General features: G+C 34.3%; 3 protein-coding genes across 4 annotated transcripts; all 3 read right to left on the bottom strand.

Moving 5' to 3' along the window:
• Nucleotides 1-165: 165 nt before the first annotated feature.
• LOC140836361 (alpha/beta hydrolase domain-containing protein VTE7-like) lies at nt 166-3,402 on the bottom strand. 2 transcript variants are annotated; one of them, XM_073201953.1, is made up of 11 exons: nt 3,289-3,402; nt 2,832-3,137; nt 2,103-2,197; nt 1,902-1,999; nt 1,770-1,819; nt 1,557-1,652; nt 1,315-1,404; nt 1,033-1,125; nt 847-942; nt 621-686; nt 166-505 (listed from the first exon to the last, which is right to left on the bottom strand). In XM_073201953.1, the coding sequence occupies exons 2-11, from the start codon at nt 3,042-3,044 to the stop codon at nt 290-292; spliced, it is 1,113 nt and encodes a 370-aa protein (XP_073058054.1). In that variant the 5' UTR covers nt 3,045-3,137; nt 3,289-3,402; the 3' UTR covers nt 166-289. The 2 variants fall into 2 exon arrangements, with proteins under 2 accessions (XP_073058054.1, XP_073057972.1); XM_073201871.1 differs by having other exon boundaries at nt 2,832-3,349.
• A 10,424-nt stretch (nt 3,403-13,826) lies between these two features.
• LOC140836485 (exocyst complex component EXO70E2-like) lies at nt 13,827-16,861 on the bottom strand. Its single transcript, XM_073202072.1, is given in 2 exon segments — nt 13,827-16,005; nt 16,007-16,861. Coding segments are annotated over 2 exon segments (1,980 nt in total). The 5' UTR covers nt 16,144-16,861; the 3' UTR covers nt 13,827-14,162.
• A 2,018-nt stretch (nt 16,862-18,879) lies between these two features.
• Nucleotides 18,880-22,256, bottom strand: LOC140836554 (serine carboxypeptidase-like 25). The gene is made up of 7 exons (XM_073202194.1): nt 21,884-22,256; nt 20,628-20,831; nt 20,363-20,538; nt 19,968-20,252; nt 19,554-19,783; nt 19,360-19,465; nt 18,880-19,156 (listed from the first exon to the last, which is right to left on the bottom strand). Exons 1-7 carry the CDS (start codon nt 22,158-22,160, stop codon nt 19,013-19,015), a joined length of 1,422 nt encoding a protein of 473 aa, XP_073058295.1. The 5' UTR covers nt 22,161-22,256; the 3' UTR covers nt 18,880-19,012.
• Nucleotides 22,257-26,559: the final 4,303 nt, after the last annotated feature.

Here is a 26,559-nt window from a genome sequence, read left to right on the forward strand (position 1 = left end):
GTGATATAGTCTAAACAAACTTTTTTTATTAAAAAAAAAGAGTAAAGAAAATTTAAAACTATACCTCGAACGACTTTCAAATTTAGAGGTTTTTTCCTCTAATTCGGCCCATCTAAAATATAAATATTATTCATATGATAACCGAAAAATTCGGGAAAAATTGGATGTGATTTAAATTTCAATAACTATAAAATCTGGTGTAAACAAACCATACAATAAATTTATTCCGTACATGTCCAAGTGATAGATATTCCACAGTCTTAACATGTTGAAGATGATATGAAGTTTTTCACTCTCCCTTTCTACATAATCTGTTTGTTTTACAAGATTTATCATCCACAAAGTAAGAAACCGGCGTCTCAGCCTCACGAATAGCTGCATTTGTGCCTCCTCGAGTGAAATCGATGATCAGTTTCGCGATCACATTTGGTTTCTCAATGTGAGGCATATGGCCACAGTTTGATATTTTTCTAATTGTCGCGTTTGGCAGTTCATTCTGCAGCCTCTGTGTTTTTGTCAAAAGTGGACAAATGTCTCAGATTAGTGCGCGTGTGTGTGTCATGAATCGGCATCCACAAAATTTCACTGAACTGGAGAAGAAAGAGGAGATTTAAACTGACCTCTGCAAGCTTATTGTCGACAATATTATCATGCTCGCAGCTGATGAGAAGAACTTTTTGCTTCACCTGAGTTAATAAAAAATCGACGGAAATATGTCAATTGTAGCCATTAAATTTTCTAACGCACTCTTGTTTGTAACCAAACTGATCCATATTCATGATTCTTGGTTTCATAACGGAACTTGTTATAAAAAAATATGGGAGGCGGCAAGTGGATGTTACTTACCCGTTTGATTTGACCCATGACATTGTATCCCCCACTGAGCATAAAGTTTACAGTAGCGTCTTCCCACCACGGCAAGAGGCAGTGAAGGCGTCCCACCTGATTGGTTAAAACAGAAACTGTGCTAACTCGAGCTAGGAATTGATAAATTGGGATTGAAAATTAAGTAAAAACACAAAATCAACTTACTTCTGTATAGTCGAATATCGTAGATAGTGATATACCCTCGAAAACCAGTAGCTTTGCATACCACCGTATAGGCACACTCTTCAGCACAGAGGCCTGATCAAGATGACACTTTAGACAGCCAGGCAATGAACTTATAATAATACAGAATGTGACAAAATTACAAGAAAAAGAGAAAAGAAAGAAAACCAACTAGCCAAATTATATCTGATTAATATAGCTTAAGATGATAGATTTTCGTCAAGAACCAGCTCCTAGAGAAAGATAAAAATGCAAGCATATTACCATTGCATAGGCTAAAGGCTTGGGTAATTTAGTGAGAACCCCAGTCCCATTGACATAAACATTTGCATTAATCAAAACGAGCCTATCGACCTGCAAAAACCTCGTGGAAAGCATCATAAGCATTTACTTGAGGAACAGGCTATAATTTCAGAGTCGTAGCTCGACAAGATTCCGAATTTTCTACCGATGATGCCCCAGATTCAAAAAATCCAAAGAAATTTGATGAGGAAGAAAACTTATACAGCTTCAGGAAAATTGACGGCAAAATCTATTGCAGCAGCTGCACCAAGGCTAGGTCCAACTAAAGTCATTGGTCTTTTGATGTGAGACTTCCATAGCTATTTTGCACGGAAATATCAAAAAGTGAAGTTATGTCTCTTTCGGTATTCATGCTATTTTATTGTTAAAAATCACATCTTTTCATCAAAAACTAGCAAAGTTACTCGGAAAAATACCTGGTAAAGGTGATATCTTTTCGATGCAACGTTACAAGGTGGGCGGCATTCTAATACAATTAAGAAATAAAAGGTGACAGACAGCATGGCTAATATAATGGCTACGTGTGATGTGAAGACTGTATAACAAACCTAAATCAGAGAAACCCCATCCAAGAAGATCGATTGCCCAAGCCTCTAAACCAGCATCCTCCAGCAGCGGATATGCACTTCTCCATTCTAAACAAGAGCTGAATACACAAGGGGAACCATATTCCAGAAACAAGAAAATACATGATTATACTTCATATAAGAACAAAATAAAAAGTCTGATTGGCTTTCATTGATGCAAACCTATCAAAACAATGGAGAAGAACCACCGGATTGGCAGCGCTTCGCATCGTTGGGGTCACACAGCTACTCATTATGCAACTCTCGGAAAACCCAACCTGTAATTCTCCTTATCATGCGCAAGGGTTCTTGAAAGTCAAAATATAATATAAATCAAATCACAATTATAGATGTCCGGACGGGAATCTGGGATAACTTGTACAAGTACATAGAGTTTTTTTATTTGGGTAGTGATTTGTGGCCCTGGTGGTCTACTCCTGAGTAGAGGAGTGGCGCTTTTTGGTGGTGATTGAACGCAAGTACTAAACCAATTGTGCAGAGGAAAACATTAAAAACCAAACGTACAGACTGGGCCATGTTGGACAGTTTTTCACCCCTAAAATCGTCCTCTCAAGCTATCGACCCTTTAAACTTGTAACCAGTTTGCAGAACTACATTGAAATCGAATGCCACGAGGGCAAAAGGAAAATGGGATTTTTTTAATCCTCAAGAAGAAGCAAATCTCTGAAAAATATAGAGAGAGAGCTTCTTCACTTTTTCAATAAATTCAAGCAATATTTCAACCCGCCCTTCAGTAAAATCAGTTCCCAGTTTGATAAAGAAATTCATACCCAACAAGAAGCATCTCAACAAAATGAAATATTAAACAAATACCGATTAGCAGAACCCATCCTTAATACATTTTCCATGTCAGCCATTTTTACATGCAATAGCAAAAGTGCGAAGCCAAACCTGCACAGGGAGCCTCTGTATCCTCTGAGCCAAATTTCTCGCAAAAGGGTCTCTGATTTTGTGCACTTCCTTCGGCAGAAAAGATGGAAATTCTCCGTTGGGATCGCCAACGCACCCGCGATCGCCGCCGCCGCGGCAAGAAAGTCCGAAATCCAGCAACTTTCCGAGATGGCATTGATACAACGGATATCCCAATGCCCAAGCTCCCACCATTTCTCCTCAAAGCAACCCAAGTGACTCCACCGACAAATTTATAGCGTGTCTACCTTCAATTAGTATGTACTACCCAAAATATACAGGCAACACCTGTAATTTGTAACAGTGGAGGTAATTGCCAAAAAAAAAATTCTTTGAAAAAAAAACTCTTTGAAAAAGGAAATTGGATCATCCTTTATGAGAGCACATGCAAGAAGAAAGTATCGGAAATGGTATTTAAATTTGGCCTTTAAAGTTCTACTTGAATTTTGTTCCGTTCTGTGATAGAATGCATTGAACGAGGGAAGCGACTGTTGGAAAATATTGAGTTGGGTGAAAAATAATAATGACTTACAAATTTCTTTGGTGGGGTTGTTGAATTTGAGATTTTCTCTCAACTTTTTGGATGTTATAAGCCGAGGAAACTGAAATTAAAGAACAAAACTTGTGTGAGTCGTATTTGTGAGTTACATCTCTTATTTGGGTAATAAATGAAAAAATATTATTTTTATGCTAAAAGTATTACTTTTTATTGTGAATATGGGTAGAGTTGACTCGTCTCACAGATTAAGATCCGTGAGACGATCTCACATGAGACTCACTTGAAATTAAATTGAGTAGGTGATAGAATCATTTAAACAATTCAATTTTATTAAAATTGATCTTTGTAACATAGTTATAAAATTGTATTACAAAAATCACACCACAATACATACGTCAAGAAAATAATATTATGTCTTTTTACCTTTTGTCCATTCTCCACCGATAATATTTCAAGGATTTTTTTATTACAATTTTATAAATATATCGTGGAAAAAACAAATTAAGTTCAAGTCTCTATCAAATCAAAGCTCAATAATATTTAACCATGGTTACATCCCTAATTAAATTATTTCCATTATTAATCATCTTGTGCATTAATATTCAAGGATATTATTTATTGAAATATTAATTTAAAAATGATTTCCATAACATAATTAGAAATTGTTAAAGCATGGCACATGAGTTGCTACCAGGCAGTACCAGACTACCACTGTGTCCATATTTGACTACTTTTTTTAGGGATTGAAAATGTAAAAAGACAGCATTTTTAGAAATATTTAAATTGATTTTGAAAGTGAAATATAGGGAAAATAATAGCATTCTACATTTGCTTCTTTAGACTAGGGGATGGATCGGGACAATGCACGAATCAATATTCTATATTTTCAATATAAAATAAATTAATAATTAAAGAAATATGGCAATGATGAATTCTACCTAATTAAAAACTTCTTGGTATAATTTATATCTCCAACAAGACAAGGCAGGAATTGATTCAACTAGTTCATTAAAATCCGCCACGCTGAGTCTATATGGATTGTTTACCTTATATATTGAGTAGGCTTGAGGATTTTATATTTCATAATTTAAAATAATTAATATCTAAAATAACTCGATCTTATAATTTTTTTGCGTGCTAATAATGTCTTGTAGTTCATCTGACATTAATTTTTCAAATTTTATATAAAATTTAAAATTCAATTATAGCAAACTCTGATTCGATGCTTTTTTTTTTTTTTTTGAGTTGATTAAAACCTCCCAGCCCAAGACTTTAGCTACTTTGTACCAGCCTATTTCATTTCCTTGATAATTTTGTGAGAAACATTTATGTCTCTTCCTTAAAAAAACATTTATGTTAACTTTTTAATAGCATTAATATCAGTCTTTTTTTAATCATATAAATATATGTCCTTTAACTATATCAAGTGAGATATTTAATAACTTCTATGAGATATCTCACGTAACAATTTGGTGAGTCATATCTTGTCTGACTAGATTCATGAAAAATATTATTTCCACTTCAAGTATAGACTAAGTTGACACATCTCACGAATATAGATATATGATATAGTCTCACGGAGACACAATCCTCAACTATTATAATATGGTATAGTATAGATTAGTCAATGACTTTTAATTCGACTTTTGGTTAACTTAAGATGGTGTATTCATTATAGAAATTTGTTAGCTTTTTTTGTAGAGTTGATATATTTATTCTCACTTTTGTACAATTTTACATATATCTAAAGATTTTCACATAATGTTGTAGATATATTTTGCACGATTCTTTAGATATTTATAAACTTTTTTTATAGAATCTACTGAATTTTTTATGATTGTGTTTTTTTATTTGGGCAAAAACTTGTGTGAGACGGTCTCACGGGTCGTATTTGTGAGACGGATCTCTTATTTGGGTAATCCATGAAAAGGTATTATTTTTTATGCTAAGAGTACTACTTTTTATTGTGAATATGGGTAGGATTGACCCGTCTCACAGATTAGTATCTGTGAGACGGTCTCATATGAGACTCACTCTTTTATTTGAACTAGCAATTGAGCATGAATAATTTCTATTTATTTAAAATATTTTTATACATCAATATTTTTTATCTATTTTATTTTTGAAAAAATAAGTCAATATTAAATTTGGTACAATTAAACTTCAATTATTCAAATCATTTCAACATCTTTGGTTAGTTAATCAATATCTTTTAAAAATACTTAACAATGACATTTAAACATTAATAAATAATAAAATTTAAAATAATGCCATTAATTTTAACTTTTTCTAGTAAAAAAACAATCTCGATTTTGTTTTTGATAATATGTTTAATAACAAAATTAAATAAAAAATTAATTGTACCTGAAAATATAGAATCAAGACTTTTAAGTATTTCAATTCAACTATTGTAACTTTGTAGATTTTTATATATTTAATTTCATATAGTTATCTCTATATATGTGTTCACATATTTTTTAAAATATATCAATTAATACACATTATATATATATAATCAAAATCAAGCCACAAATTAACAAAAATTAAAGAAAATAACTAAAACATATAATTTTACATAATAATTAATACAATAAATTAATTGTTTATTGAAAATAATTATTACTTTAAATATACGGTAATTTTATTTATTGAAAATAATTATTACTTTAAATATACGGCCAATTAAATATTATAATTGTTTTATTATGTAGTGTAATAATATTTTTATTAAAAATAATAAATATGATTTTAAATCTCGTGAGTTTTTATGATCAGAATTCAAAACAAAAAAAAACGGCTTTAATTAATTTTAAACAACCATAAATAAAAATTAGCAAAAAAAAAAAATATACGTTTCTATAAAAATAGGAAAAAAATACGGAGAAATATAAAAATAAATTAACCGCTGTTTTTATATAGATTATTTTTAATAGAAATGAATGCAAGTACTACGTGAGTTTGAGACATTTTTCATTTAAATTTTATCTAAATTTTTAGGCTGATGGAAATATAATTTTTGACATTTTATAGTTATATGTAACTTTAATTCTTGTGCTTAATAGAATTTAATGAAGCCATTAAAATCCATTAATATTTTGAATACATATTAACTTATATTATCAAATCAACTAATTGAATTAAGTACAGAAACAAATTTATCCTTAATTTCACCAGAGCAGTGTGGCATCTCATGTAGCGTCCTTTGTTTGGCCAATACAAACAATAATGGAGCTCACTTGCAACAATAGCAATAATGGAGCATGTGGCATCTTTATAGTCGATCTTTACTATATTAGATTTGGATTCGACCAACACCTCAGTGTTATCAAATTACATTTTTCTAGCAAACAAAATCATATTATTTATCATTCTTTCTATAAATAATGACTATAATCTCATTGTACCAACAACAGCAGTATTTCGGAAATTTGTTTAAAATTGCAAAATATTTTGAAACATGTATGATTGTCAAGAACAACTGAAAACTCAGTGTCATCAAGTGATATTGAACTATTTCACACAACATCAAGTTTCTATCGGTCCTGCCAGTGAAACAAACCATCACTGTTTTTTTTCCTCCTCAGAAGTATCTTCAAAATTACGGAGACATGCAAGAAATGAATGCTGAAATAAGGAGATTCAAAGTGTATCTGGTCTACTTCTTTTTGCCTGCTTTACCCTCTTAATATTTCGTCAGCATATTTCTCACCTTTACCTTTGTATGGCTCTGGAGGTCTCCATTTCCTAATTGAAGCTGAGAATTGGCCAAAGGCCGACTTGTTATATCCGCTAACGGCTATGCTAGTGTTGTCTTCCACCTTCACCTGGATGCCGTCAGGGATTTCCATTCTTACCGGATGAGAAAAAACCAAGATTGAGAACTGTTGGGAAGCAGATGACTCTCAAGTTTCAATCAAAGGAGTTTGACTGATCTGGTAGTTAAGTCCATAACGATAAGTCAGTTAAGCAAGACTTTGGGAAGAATTTCGGTTGGACAGCTGGAAGGCTTGAGAGGAATACATCTCTTGGTTGGCAAGCAATATAAAGGGCTTGGATAAAGGAATCAAGAGATAGAGAGATACAACAGATTGTATAATAGAGTGCGGAGTAGGGAGGAGAATTGAGAGCATATGAGAGTATAGTCGTATTGTGATTCGATTCTTGGCTACTGGTGTATGCACTTGTAATCTGCTTATTCATATCCATCAATAAAGAGTTTGATTGCTTCTTCCGTGGACGTAGGTGGCTTATTGTCACCGAACCACGTATATCATTGTGCCTTGGTGTGTGTGTTTGAGTTCTTGCTCATAAATCTTGTTGTGTTCGGTGCATTATCGTGATTGTTCGAATTATTATAACAATTGGCGCCGTCTGTGGGAAGCGAAGGAAAGCCAAGATCACGATAATCTCAAAGATGGGTTCGATGAAATATGACATCGAGAAGTTCTCCGGCAATAATGATTTCGGGCTTTGGAGAATTAAAATGAAGGCTATACTGATTCAACAAGGGCTGGCAGACGCACTCATGGGAGAAGATGCTTCTCGTGATGATTCAAAAGAAAGGATGCAAATTCTTGCCAAGGCACAAAGTGCCATTATTCTATGCCTTGGTGACAAACCCCTCAGAGAAGTTTCAAGAGAAAAGTCTGCAGCCGCTATGTGGAACAAGCTCGAAAATCTGTACATGACCAAGTCCCTTGCTAACAGACTATATATGAAACAAAGATTATACTCCTTCAAGATCACGGGTGAAAAGAAGATCATCACACAAATAGATGAATTCATCAAAATTCTAGATGACCTTGAGAATATAGACGTCAAACTTGAAGATGAAGATAAAGCCCTCATATTGTTAAACTCTCTCCCAAGCTCATATGAAAACCTACGAGATGCAATGTTGTATGGGCGGGAACAGACCATTTCCCTTGAAGAAGTTCAATCAGCAGTTCAAGCCAAGGAACTACAAAGAAAAATCCAGTCAACAGGGCACGATCAAGGTGAAAGCCTTTCCATACGTGGGAGAAATGAGAAAAGAACTCCAAGAAAGGACAGGAATCACTCAAGATCCAACAGTACAACCAAATTCAGGTGTTTCTTATGCCATAAGGAAGGCCATTATAAAAGAAATTGCCCTGAAAGGAGGAAACATTGGCATGCAAAGCCAAAGGTAACCCCCGAGGCAGACGTGGCATCTGATGGCTATGATTCCGCGGAGGTGCTAGCAATTTCTGACCACAGCAATTCCACCGATTGGATCCTTGATTCCGGGTGTTCTTTCCATATGTGTCCTATCAGAACTTGGTTTGAGGATTTCATAGATGTACATGAAGGACTAGTATTATTGGGAAATGACTTACCTTGCAAAGTGAAAGGTATAGGGACAATTCGAGTCAAAATGCATGATGGTATGGAGAGACTCTTAACAGATGTGAGATTTGTTCCTGATCTAAAAAGGAACTTAATCTCATTGGGAACCCTTGACTCGAAGGGTTATAAATTCAAGTCTGAACATGGCACCCTCACAATACAAAAGGGCTCAATGGTTGTTATGAAAGGTCACAGAAGAAATACCTTATACATTCTACAAGGTACCACTATAATTGGCGCGTCTGCCATTGCACATGCAACCACTGATACAACCAAGCTCTGGCATTTAAGGCTGGGACATGTCAGCCAGCAGGGATTAATGCATTTATGCAACCAAGGGCTGTTATGTGGGGACCAAGTTCAGGGACTGGACCTTTGTGAATATTGCATTCTTGGTAAAGCCAAAAGGGTGAAATTCACAAAGGGAACTCACAATACATCTAGACCTTTTGAGTATGTACACTCTGATCTATGGGGTCCCTCGAAGAATCCAACACATGCAGGTGGTAGGTATTTCATGTCCATAATAGATGATTTTTCACGAAGAGTATGGGTGTTTGTGCTGAAAACCAAAGATGAGGCATTTACAAAGTTCAAGGAATGGCTCACGGTCACAGAAAATAGACAGGATGCAAAACTAAAATACTTGAGAACGGATAATGGTCTGGAATTCTTGTCACAACAATTTAAAGATTTATGCGCCTCAAAGGGGATTACAAGGCACCTCACAGTAGCAGGTACTCCCCAACAAAATGGTTTGGCTGAAAGAATGAATCGCACACTACTTGAACGAGTGAGATGTATGATATTGAATGCAGGCCTTCCAAAGTCCTTCTGGGGAGAAACAATTACTACTGCATGCTACTTGATAAACCGGTGTCCATCTAGTGCAATAAACTTCAAGACTCCCATCGAAATGTGGAACAAAAGGCCGGCTGATTACTCTAATCTACGAGTATTCGGTTGCCTTGCTTATGCTCATGTTAAACAAGACAAACTGGAAGCCAGAGCTAGAAGATGCATTTTTATAGGCTACTCTGATGTGGTCAAAGGTTACAAGGTCTGGAACTTAGAAAACACTGGTCCCAAGAGTTTTTATACCAGAGATATAACCTTTGACGAGTCTAAGATGGGATATCCGAAGTCTGATATCAACACTGAAAATCATGAGCCAACTCTGGATGATACACATGTTGAGGTGGAGCCGCCTGGAAACACCTCAGCCCCACCATCTGATAAGGATGTTAGCCATGATTCAAGTTCCGATCATGAGGAACAAAGCATCCGGACCAATCATGATCTAGCATCCTACAAACTTGCCAGAGACAGACAGAGAAGAGAAATCCGTCCACCAGATAAGTTCGGACAAGCTGATATTCTACACTATGCACTATCAGTAGCCGAGCATATAGAATATGATGAGCCCAACTCCTACAAAGAAGCAATGTCAGGAAAGAACAAACAAAAGTGGGCAAAAGCCATGGATGAAGAAATTTCCTCCCTGAATAAAAACAATACATGGAGATTGGTGGATAGACCAAAGAATCAGAAGGTGATTGGATGCAAATGGATATACAAAATCAAAGAAGGAATGCCTGGTGAGGATAGAACAAGGTACAAAGCACGGTTAGTAGCAAAAGGCTTCTCGCAACAACATGGTATAGATTATAACGAAATATTCTCCCCGGTGGTCAAGCATTCATCCATTCGGATGATCCTAGCATTAACAACACAATTGAATCTAGAACTGGAGCAGCTTGATGTAAAGACCGCATTCTTACATGGAGAACTCGAGGAAACTATATACATGAGTCAACCAGAAGGCTATGCATCTCAAGAAACCAGTGACAAGGTGTGTCTTCTCACAAAGTCTTTGTACGGACTTAAACAGAGCTCAAGACAGTGGTATAAAAGATTTGATGAATTCATGTTGAACAACAACTTCAAGCGTTGCAGCCATGATAACTGTGTGTACATCTACAAGCAAGGGAATGAGATTACCACTTATCTCTTGTTGTATGTAGACGACATGATAGTTGCTAGCACAAGCAGGGACAACATGGAAGCTGTGAAGCAACTACTGAGTTCAGAGTTTGACATGAAACAGTTAGGAGAAGCCAAAAGAATACTGGGCATGGAAATTGTGAGAAAGCGCAGCAGAAATGAATTATTCTTATGCCAGAGCTCGTACATTTGCAAAGTGCTTAAAAGATTCAACATGCATCAGTCTAAACAAGTTAGCATACCTTTGTCTCAATCACTTAAATTGTCTCAGGGCCAATCTCCCGAGAATGATGAAGAAAGGAGAAGCATGCTATCCATCCCATATGCTAGTGGGGTTGGAAGTATAATGTATGGGATGGTCTGCTCTAGACCCGATCTAGCTTATAGCATGAGTGTGGTATCTAGATTTATGGCAAATCCAGGTGAGACACACTGGCATGCATTAAAGGGGGTGTTTAAATACTTAAAGGGATCAGCAAATCTTGGGTTAATGTTCGAAAAACAGATTGATCATAAGAATCCTATAGTGGGTTATGTGGATTCTGATTTTGCTGGTAATATAGACACTCGCAAATCCTTGTCAGGCCTAATCTTCACTATGTATGGAACTGCGATTAGTTGGAAAGCAACTTCGCAATCAGTGGTGGCTCTGTCGACCACTGAATCAGAATACATAGCACTCTCTGAAGGGATTAAGGAAGCACTTTGGCTAAGAGGAATGATGTCTGAGTTAGGGGTAATGCAAGACAAAGTTGTAGTGTACTGTGACAATCAAAGTGCGATACATCTCTCAAAACATCATGCATACCATGAAAGGTCCAAACATATAGATGTGAGGCTGCATTTTGTAAAGGATGTCATATGCAGAGGAGATGTACAGGTGGAGAAAGTTGATACTAAAGACAACCCAGCAGATATGTTGACAAAGCCGTTGGCACAGAGCAAGTTCATGCATTGCATGAACTTGGTTAATATAGTAACATGTAATTGAGTATGCAACGGAGAGGAGGCAGCAAACTTGAAGTCAAGGTGGAGATTGTTGGGAAGCAGATGACTCTCAAGTTTCAATCAAAGGAGTTTGACTGATCTGGTAGTTAAGTCCATAACGATAAGTCAGTTAAGCAAGACTTTGGGAAGAATTTCGGTTGGACAGCTGGAAGGCTTGAGAGGAATACATCTCTTGGTTGGCAAGCAATATAAAGGGCTTGGATAAAGGAATCAAGAGATAGAGAGAGATACAACAGATTGTATAATAGAGTGCGGAGTAGGGAGGAGAATTGAGAGCATATGAGAGTATAGTCGTATTGTGATTCGATTCTTGGCTACTGGTGTATGCACTTGTAATCTGCTTATTCATATCCATCAATAAAGAGTTTGATTGCTTCTTCCGTGGACGTAGGTGGCTTATTGTCACCGAACCACGTATATCATTGTGCCTTGGTGTGTGTGTTTGAGTTCTTGCTCATAAATCTTGTTGTGTTCGGTGCATTATCGTGATTGTTCGAATTATTATAACAAGAACATTGTCTTTCCCTTCAACCATAGCTCGATATCCGGTGCCTATCAATTGAAGTTTTTTCTCGGATACTTTAGAAACACCGACCACCATGTTATCAGTCAGGGTCCTGAAAAGTTTCAAAACTCTACAATTATATCAGATCAAATTGTTAGGGAAATTATGTACTGTATGTAAAGTATTCAGCATCTAACAAATCTATGTTCACATGAAGAAGAGCATATACACAGACTAAGGGGAGCGGTTTAGGTTTGCTATCAAAATTATTTTTAAATCAAACCAAGCACTTGCCCATGCATTCATTGGATTGCAGAAGTACATGAAAGGCAATACCTTTTTTCTTTGCGTTGTTATAGACCATTAGGATAACATATAGGATTTAATGTTAAGAAATTTTACCGTAGTTATGTTTTAAGAACTGAAAATAATGACAAAAGAAGGTTGCAACCAAGATTATGACAGGACAAAAACGCTTTAGGCCAATGATACGCGTTTTAAAACAATGGTTTTGAGGTAAATCATTGATGCTCGTTGAGTTTTGAGTAAAAAGAGAAGGAATAATAATGTTTGAACTTCATCTGAGCAGTAGTACAAGAGAAAGTTCAACAAAAAACAAGGAGGCAAGCCGCAAGAGTGACATATCCCTGGCAATTCTTAGGCAATTCCGAACACCAGATAGATTCATTCAAAGTCAACTTTCACAAAGGCAGAAATTAGAAAAGGGGGTTGACAGGGGCTGTTGCCCCACACATCATAAATTTCATAGTGGATTCATATATTTCAATGCATAAAATATATATAAGAAAAATACGAGGCTGCAGTATCATTTTCTAGTCATCCATGTAAAACAGGGAAACGACACTTCCCTTTTGATTTCCTTTTCCCAAACAGGACGAAGCAAAAATTTAATTGGATCATTTTGAAGGCAAAAAGTTGTATTTTTCTTGCTCGGCCTTGTATTTTTCTTGCTCGGCCTTGTATTTTTCATCAACATCTTCTTGGAAGTATCCATGAAGATTCATGGGAACAATAAATTAAACATCCACTGTTGTTACCGCGAAGCTAAAAATAGGTCATTTCAATGAATTTGGATTCTTTGTCGTGGAAGATTTTATTCATCTTTAATTGATGATCTTACATACCCTTTCAAACAAATTTAAAAAGTTATCAAATAAATTGAGATCATAAATTTTATGATCTCATATAAAAAAATACACAATATATGATGATGTGATCACTCCTTACAACACCTTGTTGTTTCTTGATATTAATATTAAATTTGAGACATTCTAAAACTAATTATAAAAACTCATCTCCTCACTACAAAACCAAGTATTTTCTCTTCTTATTAATTTTGAATATCAAGCATTTTTATTATTTTATTTTTTTTCCCTCCAAATTATCTTTCTCTTATCGTATAAAAATATTTTTTCCATTTACAATCAATATATTTATTGTCATTTTAATAATTAAAAAATTCAGACTCTTGCGTCTCGCCTCCGAAAAAAATATCAAGAAAGCTCTTTCCTTTTGCTGAAATGGGCAAAAATTATATTGCTAGCATGTAAAAATACAACTAGTGATGAGAAATGAAATTTTTACACCAATTACAACATAATATGTCAGTAGTCATAAATCTTCATAAGAGTTGCATATATATGGACTTGGACAATCTTCTTCCTTGAGCTAGTTTTCATAGTTGAATCACTTGTTGTCTTGTAAAACTTCAAGTTCTAGATGTTCATTCTTGGACTTGAATGTGTGTTAGCTGTCGCACATTAATTTGATAAAATCCACGCGAGTTGCAAATATGAACTTTTACAGTATTCTCATTTGAGCTAGTTTTTGTAGTCGAATTAGATCAAAACCTCAATCTTAATATAATGGTTCAAAAAGCCATGAATGGAGCTTATATTCCAACACCTCTCTAAGACAACTTCTTGTGGCCACCATGTAATGATTTTTGGGATCCCTCAAAAAGATCCAAGAGGTAATCCTGCAAATCATCAGCTGTGTATTTGATGTGCTTTTCGCTAATATGATTGATATGTCTTCCAACAAAGGTCCGATAAGCCTGAATTACTGTGAGGGACGAGATATGCAGGTCGTCTCTAAGCTGGACATCCCGGACGAACCACCCTGTTTGGTTCTTGTAAACCTCCTCAAAGGCGAGATAAAAGCTCTGCAGCTTCTCCTTAATAATGGTCCTCGAAATAGAATGCGAACCGGGATGTCGGATCCCGTCGTCTCTTAACAAGGTGAGGATCGAGCTCCAAGTAGCTCTCTCGTAATTCATCGCGTGCTGTTGGAATCTCCAGTTATGCCTTCGAATCCAGTCGTCGCCTAGGACTGTTCTGAGTTCAGATTCCTTAACCTTCTTGGTGATATAATGTATGTTATTCGTCAAGAAAAGGTGTCGCAATGCCTCGTCTTTGTATAACTTAGATTTTTCGTCGAGGTTGGATTCAAGATTCGAGATGAGGGATCTGAAGCGTACGACCATTGGAGAAGGGCAGGACCTCCCATTGACATTCTTCTCCTCCTCACTAACTGGGCTCGAGTCAGGTGAAACTGACGTAGGATCTTCTTTTTCTCCGTCCTGCAATATGACATCGAGTGCCTTGCTGTAATCTGTAAGATTCTTGACGTAATTCAACACATATCTGGTAAGCGGGTGAACTACACCTCCAGAAAAGGCATTAGATGATGGATTTGAGGCAACAGCTTTCTCAAATTCGATAAAGGTTGCCTTCGCACAACCCCCCAATCTCTGCAGGACATATTCACATTCAGTTCTAACACATGATCCAGCTTCATCAGAGTACAAAGATGCAATATCTGGAATGAGATCTGCAAGAACCTCATACATGTCGAGAACCCGCATCAACTTTTCAGGTTGATGGGGTCCCATGGCTATGGCTTCACCAAAATTCAGAAGCTGCAGAATGGCAGTTTTTCCTGACTCGGCAAAGCAAACTGAACTAAGAGATTCGAGCTCTCCAAAAATCTGATCAGTCAGTAACTTTTCACTAGCGAGATAAACCCGCACAAAGATCTTCATGGCTCGAATCCATCTCCTGATTTTCGAGTTCAATCCATTCCACTCCATTTTCAGCACATCTTCAATACTAAATTTCTCCACTTCAAGGATTAAAAGGCATTCATCCAGAGCATCTTTTTGAACATTAATAAACGCTTGTGAGCATTCCCTACCATAGTTCGAATCATACATCAAATGAGCGATACATTTTAGGTCACGAATCACACCCGGATGCAGCAGTTCAATGATGTAATCTTCCGAGGCACGGCCCATGCTCTCTCTTTGGACTAAATCATCAAATGAATCATCCCCAGATGAAATAACGGAGCCTGCATCGATAATATCCTCCTCATTAGAACGAAAAGATATATACTCCGGCTCGAAAGGCTGCCTATTTTGAATCAGTAAGATCTTGAACTCTTCTTCTAGCCTAGCCATTGCTGTCTGAAGAATATCATGAGCCCTACGCAGAAAAGCCAAGTCGTCGCTGCTGTTATTTAAACTCTTATGCTCCAACATCTCAATAAACTTTCGAACTTCATCAACAGCTTTCAAATACTCATAAGCTTCTTCAGGTCCACAATCCCATATCATAGATTGCTCCTTCTCCCAATTCATGATTTTATCTTGAATCTTATTGAGCTGCTGCTCAAAGTCATCAAGACCCTCCTCCTCTTTCAATTCTTCATTTTCGATTTCATGGATTCTACTAATATTACACAAATGGTAAGCCTAAATTTGCCAAGATTCTCCTAGCTTTGTCCGTCAAATCCTTTCTTGATTCTGCTGCTTTCAAGATTTGCTGTACTGCAGCAATAAAGTCTTCTTCTGTTTCCATCACCGGTGTCGTATCTACACTATCCCCCATAACCCCAAGCTTAACAAATCCCAAAAGATACCACCAGTAATATGATTTTTACAAATAATAAGGAATTTCCAAATGCCCAAAATCTATGATTTCCAGTAAATTTCTACAGAATGCAGAGATAGCGAAACCAGCTCAATTCGGCGACCACCATCCACAAGGCAACCATGAAGATCTACTACTTTAGATCAACACAAAATGTGGAGGGCTGACACTAAAAACTGAGAACGCTTGCGCAAGATTGACTACAGAACCAATCTATTAAAGTAGCAATACTCGTGAAAGCACAGAAACAACACAAAGTTTTCCGGGTTCACGAATCTTTCGAAATATCTTCAAACCCGGATACGAACACGCACAAAAAAGTATGTACCTTGAGTAGATATGGGAAGGAGAACAACAGGGGAGAGATAATTACGATTGACCCATTGTGGAACAGTGATTGGAAAAGGTGCTTTGATTTTTAAAAATGAATCACGTAGATTGAATTCTGAGGCAAAAAGGCTGAATAATTTGCTTCCCAAATTAGCAATTTCTTCGAAGTGTTTCGTGGCTGCTGGCTGTTGGCCTTTTGATCTTTGACCAGTCTCCGGTCTTCGTGGAAAATACTCAGAGAAAACAGTCAATTCCAATCTGCATTAAAAAATTAAAATGCATTACAGAGCTACGTTTAGTTAAAGAGAGATGAAAATCTGCTATGGACTTCGGAACCTTCTACAATTTACCGCGTGGACGGACACATGCTGTCTCATTTGGCAACGTAACTTTGGTGGTTGAAGCAAAAGAAAGTAAAAAGTTATGTTATGTTTGACTTTCGAGTTCTTGTTAAAATTAACCTTTCGAAAAAAATTGTGGCGTTCAATTTTTACAGAATTTTTTCCCCTTATTTTTTCTATGTATAACGCGTGATCGCTTCATTAAATCCTTGGTGTCGTCTAGGGATGACAATTTCATTCGAAATTGATAGAGAATCCGATACCCGATATGAATGGAGGAGAGTATCTGAATTTTTTTACCCGATTAAATAAATTAGTAATTAGGTAGATGATTTTTGGATATCAAGATGGTTGCGAGTTTGAATCATGTCTATATCTGACCCCAAATACCTGATTAAAATATATACATTTTAGTCGGATGAAATGAAAAAATTTATTAGTATATAGTCGATTATATTTTTTTAGCACAATGAAGTTATGATAAATTGTTTATAATATTTGTTAATTTTTTGTAATATTTAATTTGCTAATTTTTATATTTATGTTTTTTTATTGTTCTCAACAATTTGGTGAATATTCGTATCTTACTCGAAATATAATTTAAATTTAAGAAAATATAATTATAGGTAATAATACGATATTTGAAAAAATATAGATATTCAATCCTTCAACGAATACAAAATATATATATATATATATATATATATATTTTATTATATTCAACTCATTTACATAATCATCTTTATCGATATATATAAATATATATTTATATATATTTATATATATCGATAAAGATGATTATGTAAATGAGTTGAATATAATAAAATAAATATGAGGATGGATGATATGAATTATTTTTCAAACCAGACCGATTGATCATCCTAGTGTTGCCTAGGTGTCATTGGATTTGGCTCCTCCCATAAATCCACCTTTACAAGCAAAGCTGAATTTAATTAAACAATCACTCATGAAAAAATTCAGATTCTAAAATATCATTAACCAGCGACCCATCAACATCTTTTCGACGGCTAATGAAACATTTATGGTACCCCACCGTATTAAATTCGTTACATTATATGAAGCCTGATTTTTCTTTTTTCTATGAACAAGAAGCCTAGTTTTTAGGTGTAGTAAATGAAAATAAAAATATGAACATCATGACCAGAAAAATAAACAGATTAGGGGTCTTGCATATTAATTTATTTATTTTGTTTTTTTATTTCATGTTATCAAATTTTTTTTGCTATGTATATTCTAAATTTTAACAACTTTTGACATTTCTTTTAATAAGAAGTGTTGATACTGATGATGTACATTTAAGTGTTGTATCGCTGTTTGTCACGTCAATAAAATGATTAAAATTGTAAGAAAAAAGACGACCAGAACTAAAATTTAACATAATAGATAACGAAAATTTCAAATAATCAAGTAAATAAGACCGAAAAACTAAATTTTCTCAAAATTTTAAAAAGACAAGTTTTATGGTTTTCGGTTTCCTGGAATTTGGGTATCAAATAAATTTACTTCATCAATTTTAATTAATCCACTTTGCCAACTTAACCAGCCATTGACCCCGAAGGCGCGGTTTCCTTTGGCATTTTCTTTGACAATTCAATTCAAAGATATTAGTTAAGGAATTAGATCACTGAAATTTCAAGAGTCCTATGTTCTTAAGTTGCATATCAATAACTACCTCAAAATCCACTTACATAACCAAGTTAATATCTAGTTCGGTAATATTATCATAGCAAAATAATGGGTTGTCTACCTCTTTTAATAATATATATATATATATATATATTTATTGAAAAACTTCATATATAGTTCCCCGAAGAGGGCGCCCTTTAATTCTAAATTATATCACTAAATCAAGAAAGTTTCAATAAACCAGCCAATTACGCAATAAAACCTTAAAAATTAACCTTTTTAGAGATTTAAAGGTGTGAAATCAAGTAATAATGTTAAGAGAAAACACGACACGAACTACTAAAACATAACATCGAAAAAACACAAGACGAACGAGTGAAATATAATTTTCTGTTTCATGTGTGAGAATTATCCCGCGCTTAAACTTAATTTATCTCATGTTCATGCATTATGAGTAACAGATGCAATTTAATTTGTGCCAGAGAAAAAAAAGAAGAAAGAAGATAGATTCATGACTTGGGTAGGGGCTCCCCTCGTAGAAATGATCTGAACAGCTGAAGCGCAGCTTTCGGCTTGAAGAGTGGTACTTCGTGACCCGCCCCTCTCACTGTCGCAAATGTCAACCCTTTGTACACCTCGCTCCATCCTCCAACCTACGTCATTTTATAATCGACTTATTATGAAATCTTTAATGTCGAGTTAAAGTTCAATACTAAAACAACGTAATTTCTGCAGTCAAATACAATACTCAATGTGAATTGAGTTTTGCTTGACTTTTTTTGTATATTTATATTGGGATTTAGATGAATTAATAATGTAGCCTAGAGATTTGGATGTTATTTGGTACTTGGCTCACCTGTTTGTCGACATACCAAGGGTACCAAGGAACTGTGGTGTCTAATTTAAGTTGTGCTAGAGAATATCTAGTGGCTGTCACGGGCACAACTGAGTCCACATCCCCGCTGCAAATCAAGGCACCAGCGAATTCAATCAAAATTTCATCACTTATGTTTCGTCGATAAATCTTTAATTTTTTTCTAAAAAAAATACCTAAATACCCAGATTCTCAATCCGGCCGCGATTAGTTCACGGTATATCGGGAGAACTGAGTTGTCTGTATCGTTCCAGTTGCGATTCAACGTCTCACTGCAAGCGGTCCATTTGTATGGAATCCGGCCTGTTGTGTTAGCATGGAGAGCTTTTTGCACGTCCGGTCTGTTGTAGTAGATCTCAGCATATTGTTCCGTACAAGGATCATATCCCCTCAGCTTTCTAAATATCTATGAATATAAATAAAATCCATACGAGTTAATTTTTTTTATCAAACCAAGAATAGTTAAAATTTTCATATCATAGTGCGCTACTCCTAAAATTGAAGAATTTTATTTTATTGAAGGGAGAATAGTAAACTTTGACTAAATAGAAAACGAAAATAAAAATTAGATCAATTTATGGAATGCGTACCGAGTGGGGTCGATGGGGCAAATGCATATCGTGTCGAGTTGGTCCAGTGGAGGCGTCGGATTTGTTGCAAGGCGGAGCGTAAATGTTGTATTGATCAATGCTGCCAAATTCTTGATCCATGGCGTAGTAATATACGGATTCACACTGGTTCGATTCCTTCTGTCGCCGGAAATCGCAAGTGTTCATCAGTTGGTGGTAGGTCTTGTCCGAGATCATGGCGTGGCTCCACCAATAGTTCACCGTCCCCAAGTTGTCGTAGTAGTTGTCTGTCACAGCATTCCCCACCTAAATTCATTGCATGTGTATAAATTATAATGCCAATAAAACTATTGGTCCTTGAAATTAAATTTAATTAAAAGCATATAATACTACTACTGAATTGACAAGTGAATTACCATAAATCCCTTGAGATTTATCTTGTGCTTGGTTTTGGTATTATAATGGACGATCTCTCTGGCCAATTGGGGGACGTAATGTCCCGCATAACTCTCTCCCGTCAAGTAAATCGGCCTGTTTTTATATCTCGGGAAACGATCCATCCATCGGACGAGAAATTGCAGCGAGTCCTTAGCTAAAGTTTTATGATATTTCAGGTTTGAGTTCCATTTAAAAACAATGTCTTATTTCATATTTGGGCATGAACACTTTTTTTCCACTTACCGGTACGACGATCTCCGGTGTCAAAGAGGTCCGACGACTTATTGCTGTAAGAAAAGCCAACCCCAGCCGGAGTTTCGAGGAACAATAAGTTGGCAAACTTGTTCCATGAATATTTGTTGAGATATAAGCCCGAGGCCGTTTTGTTAATCCTGAATGGCCCTATTTCTTCCGACGCACCATATGCCACAGAAGAGCATCCCGGACCTTTTTTTTTCGACAAATATATTAAACATTATATAAATCTTAAATTTTTGCATATAATTTTTATTATAGAGACTCAATATTTTGAAATAATCCGACAAATTATATGTATAGCATGACAATGAATTATTATAATAAGTAATTTGTAAAATAAAATCTTGTACCAAGTTATTGGTGAAGTTGGTAACTATTGCTTTTATATAAATCAAGAATTGAATGAGGGAGGCGTCTGAATTGTTGCAGCACGCATGCTGACAAATTTAATTCAATCCAGAACTGTAGCAGATGATGAGACCAATAAATGAGAATTGTTCAAAGTTAGTTCCCAGCATTCAATTTATGACGTGCTAAAACATACCATTTTATTTTTTTATATAACAGAAAGGAAAAACGTATCTCAATTCAATTCCATGTTTTCAGAAATATTTACTATCGGAAAAGAAGGAAAAACGAGTCATTGTCTAAAGAAATGCGTTGAAAAAGGAAGATGTATAGATACTTACAACTATATAGAGTTTTTTCAACTCTTATTCCAAAGAATTATCTAAACCTAATCTTATTGACTAGTTAGACAATATAATATTCCTTTTATACACATTATAAACCAATCTCGAACGAATATATTTATAATTAATATACCAAGATTATTAACTAAATCAAAGAAAAACGAAAAGATTATATTTGAATATATGGTGGTTTACATGTTTTTCTTTTTGACATGAAAACCACCGACGGACTGAGAATTATTGAAGGCAAGCTCGTTGTCATTTTTTGACGCATGCCATCTTCGTTTGTGTGCTGGATGCTCTCACAAATATTATATTTTAGAAACATTTTGTGTACATATTATTCAAATAATTTATATTATCTTATAACAATATAGACCCTAAATAAATTCATACAAATTCACAACCGAGCTGAGATATGTGCCCGGCACACTTCAAGGGACAGGTAAATCATGCATGAAGCTAGGTTCTATATGCAGATTTTTTTTTAAATATATATAATTAATTTTAAATTGATTAAATAATCATTAAAAAAATGATAAAAATTACCTCCATTGAGCCAAATAACAAGAGGTTTTGAGGAGGGTATTTGAACAGCCTCTGTAAGCCAATAAAAGAGGGCTCTGCCCGCCGCTTCACTGACCGTAACATAGCCGGAGAACTGGTGAAATGCGACCTTAGGCTGGCTGGGCAGAGCTAGAATCCGGTCAGCTTCTTCTTCTTCATGGCTAGCGGAAGCACTGATTACACGCAGTAGTGCGAGAAAAAAGAACACTGAAGCCAGAATGGAAAGTAGACCAGAATTTCTTTCAGATTTTCTCGCCATGAAATATAATTATTTAAAATGAGGGGGAGGAAGAAGATGGAGGTGTAGCAGTTGTAACTATAAAAAATAAATTAAATGTGGTTTCATTAAATCTCTGTATGTGTTTCGTAGTGGTGATCAGTTTGAAATAAATAGGGTGGCAGTACAATTCTTGTTCAAATTTTTTTTTTCCTTTTAAAAATTATCTTATTTGATATATACATTTTGAGAGTAGCTATTTTAATTTTAATTATAAGTCAAATACTGTATTTATATATAATAAAAAATTATATTCAATGTGATTATGATATGGTGAATATGTAGGTTCGCTAATCTTTTTACTTCTTTTACTACATTAATTTGGAAAATATACTTTTTTTTTTGTATATATCTTTTATATTTTGAATATATTAATCGGATAGTATATAATAACACCCATTTCAACTTTATATATAATTAAATAAATACTTATGAAGAAACTGTGATAACTCATTTACGATGTTTCGATATTCACAATATTAAAAAAATATTTATAAGCATGTTGAATAACTAATTTATGATGTTTTCGATAGTCACGATATATATAATTATCATTATCATATAGCTCAATAAAAGCCATTTTGCTTGGAAATTGTGTATCTAAAATAAAATCTCGTCGCACCCTTGCAATTTTGCATGATTATTGGTTTAATGGGTATACGATGACTTAAATAATTAATTCTCGAATTGACTTTTATAGTGTATAATAATTTAATATATGAGAAACAAGCACCGTATATATAAAAAGTATATCTTAATGCATGTATAGATTTTATCCATTTAGTGATCATACCCAACGGAAGATTTAATACAAAATTTGATTTGGTTATAGTACCACAAGTGGTTAATATTGTATGGACTTTAAAACGGAAAATGCATGACCAATATGTGGTCATGTATATTCGTTGTTTTATGGTTTTGGTTTTCGATATTATTAAAGTTCGACCTTAGTTTTGTATAAGTCGAGTTTTAGTCATTTTTCTTCGAAATTGCTGATATGACATTGCACTACACGTCAGCGTCACATTGGTGTCATCTCAGCACTACTTCGGTAAAAAGACTGAAATTATCAAAAAAAAAAAATTAATGAATTAAGATTGTAATTTGACAACATAAAGACTAAAAGTTAAAAAAATAATATAATGAATTAAGATTGTAATTTGACAAACTTACATAACTAAAAATACAATTTTTTCTTTTAAATGATGTTTATGAATTTGTTGATAGAATAATACATAATGTATGTAATTGGAAAATATTGAAAGTGAATGCAACCCCACATGTAACAATTTCCCACAAACTAATATTTACTCCAAATCAAAATATTAGGGTTTCCCACTGTAAAAAAAAAAAAAAAATCATTAATTTTTAATAAGCTAAAAATTTTAGGGAAAGAATTCAGTTGATGTATGTCCCTTGTCGGTGTACGAAAAGAATGGATGGATACATTTCTTTTGTTAAACAGCAATGACGTTTCCTCAGACGAGCAAAGCCCTCACCATGTCTATTTTTAGGATTGCATTCTTTACAAATAAATTTGTTAGAATGTCACGAGGAAAAAAAGCGTCATTATTTTATTATTTTCCTCAAATTAGAAATTTCCGTTATAGATGACCATCAATCATCCTTACAACAAAATTTTATATATACTCACTCTTCTAATTTTAGAGTGAAAGATTCACACATATATCTCTTTGTATGCATACGAAGTGGAATTGTAACCGGATCATGTCGGACTGGAACAAGTATAAATGTTTATGGTTACGATATAGTCGAGGTGCCGAGTCGACTAGTGTTGTTAAGGGCTCATGTCATTCTCCTATCAATACTTTCTCGACGAATATTATCACAAAGATTTTGATTAATGAGGTTTACCTGACTAATATGATTTAAAGGCTATTGCATCGGTGCAAAGTTATCTAGTGTGTACCAATAATAGCGAATGCGATGTCATTTTTATCAAAAATAAAAAAAAAAGAATTTTGCGTTGTCAAGGTCGATAGTTATTAATTATTTGGAAACTTAAAAAAATTGAGTATAATTTTAAAAATTTATATGGTGGATACTAGAATTAGTAAGTGGTCCATTTGTTGATTCAGAAACCTACCAAAACTTCCTCCTGTTCAACATTTATTGTCAATTAACCCATGTTAGTTGACAGAATACAAAAGGTTAAATAATATATGTATATAAATACAAAAATGTAAATCAACATATACTAATAATTAAATAAAAAAAATAAAGTAGAAGAGGATTAGGAATTTCAATTCCATTTTCAAAAACAATCAATTTGTAAATCTTAAAAAAATGAAATCTTTTTGGTAATCTGCAATTTCACACACACACAGACACACAAAATTAATTTGTTGTTTTTTTCTCTTGGATTTGTGTGATTCGTGAGAATGCTAAAAACATACATACGGATGAGATTTAATACTGACACATTCCACAGCCTTTTGTTGACCAAATTACGTATTATAATTAATTAATTAATTAATTAATTAGTCTTTATTTTTTATTTATTATATAATTAAATTAGATTGAAGCAAATCTGACCACCCATCATTTCAACGACTTTCAATGATGTTCAAAGATAATGTCTAACCACAGATCAAACTACTTTTTGCCCCAAGAGAACTTTATGAGAAGCACAAGTGATCCGATACGTATGTGAAAGTATTTATTTTCTATTTATGTGGGCACTATCTTTATTTCATTTCAACGGGTAAGATTTTGTCACACATACAATTTCAAAAAAAAAATTGGGTCTATATATGCATGGACAAATCTTGATCATCCATCTTATCATGAGGACAATGTCCACATAGATAAGATGAAATAAAGCTCAACATGGAAGTAAGATTGATTAACCATGAAAGTTACCTAGATGATCAAGCATTCATTTGTTCTCGCTGGAAAACTAAATAATACAAATTTAAAATATTTCAGTTATCCTTTCCTGAATAGCAAAAACTTGTATGAAACGATCTGACGGATCGTATTTTGTGAGACATATCTCTTATTTGAGTCATTCATGAAAAAATATTACTTTTTTTATGCTATAAGTATTAATCTTTATTGTTAATATTAGTAGGGTTGACTCGTCTCACAGATAAAGATTAGACCTACTCTTACTGAATTATGATACAACGACATAGATGTTTTTGAATTCCATGTTTTGTTGATGAAGTTTTATAATAATTTTTTGTTTTACATAATTTATATTAGGAATTTTTTTTTTGTCATTAACTTGTTTAATTCTGGGTTTTGGTCAACTAAATTTTCAAATTTTGGTTTCGATACACTAACTTTGGTCAAATTGGTAACATGACATCGAAAAATGCTGATATAACATATAAAATTACCGACTTGTCAATGTCACATAAGCAATTGGACCAAAATAACTGAAAATTAAATGTTAATATATCGAAACAAAACTTTGAAAAATTAATAAAGTTCAAAATTTGAAAACCAAAACAATCACAGTAGCAAAATATTTGATAATAAAGATTATACCGAGTTCCAATATATATATATATATATATATATATATATATATATATATATATATATATTGAGAGGAATATGTATCTAGTTATAAGTGGAAATCATGTTTAAGCCGTGGAACTCGGTATATATCTTTATTATATGAGTAGGTCTCATGTGAGACCGTCTCACGGATCTCAATCTGTGAGACGAGTCAACCTTACCCATATTCATCATAAAAAGTAATACTCTTAGCATAAAAAGTAATACTTTTTCATTGATTACTCAAATAAAGATCCGTCTCACAAAATATGACCCGTGAGACCGTCTCACACAAGTTTTTGCCTTATTATATTTGGTTTGAGGCATATATAAATATTTGATAATTTTTGTTTTTTTAATAAATGAAGACAAAAATTTGTGTGAGACGATCTCACGGGTCGTAGTTGTGAGGCGGATCTCTTATTTGGGTCATCTATGAAAAATATTATTTTTTATGTTAAGAGTATTACTTTTTATTGTGAATATGTGTAGGGTTGACCCGTCTCACAGATTAAGATCCGTGACACGGTCTCACATGAGACTCACTCGTAAATGAAACTGAGTAATAACTGTAAAGACCGTTAAGCCCTTGAACAGGATTTTGGGGAAGGTTCGATCCTGGGTGTGGGCATCCTGGGTGTGGGGGCAGTGCCCACACCCAGGATCAAGGGTTGAGATTCATATCATGGGGAATAAAAAAATTAAAAAAAAAAAATTGGGCCAGAACTTTGGATGTACCCTGCAGGCAGGGTAGGGTGAAATAATCCGAATTTTGGTCCCCCTGTCTCCTTGCAATGATATTCCCGCGCCAAACCATACCATATATAATTGGTCGAGAAACATATGAATCTAT

The sequence above is a fragment of the Primulina eburnea genome, chromosome 1, assembly GCF_022965805.1.
Source record: "Primulina eburnea isolate SZY01 chromosome 1, ASM2296580v1, whole genome shotgun sequence".
NCBI classification, from domain to species: domain Eukaryota; kingdom Viridiplantae; phylum Streptophyta; class Magnoliopsida; order Lamiales; family Gesneriaceae; genus Primulina; species Primulina eburnea.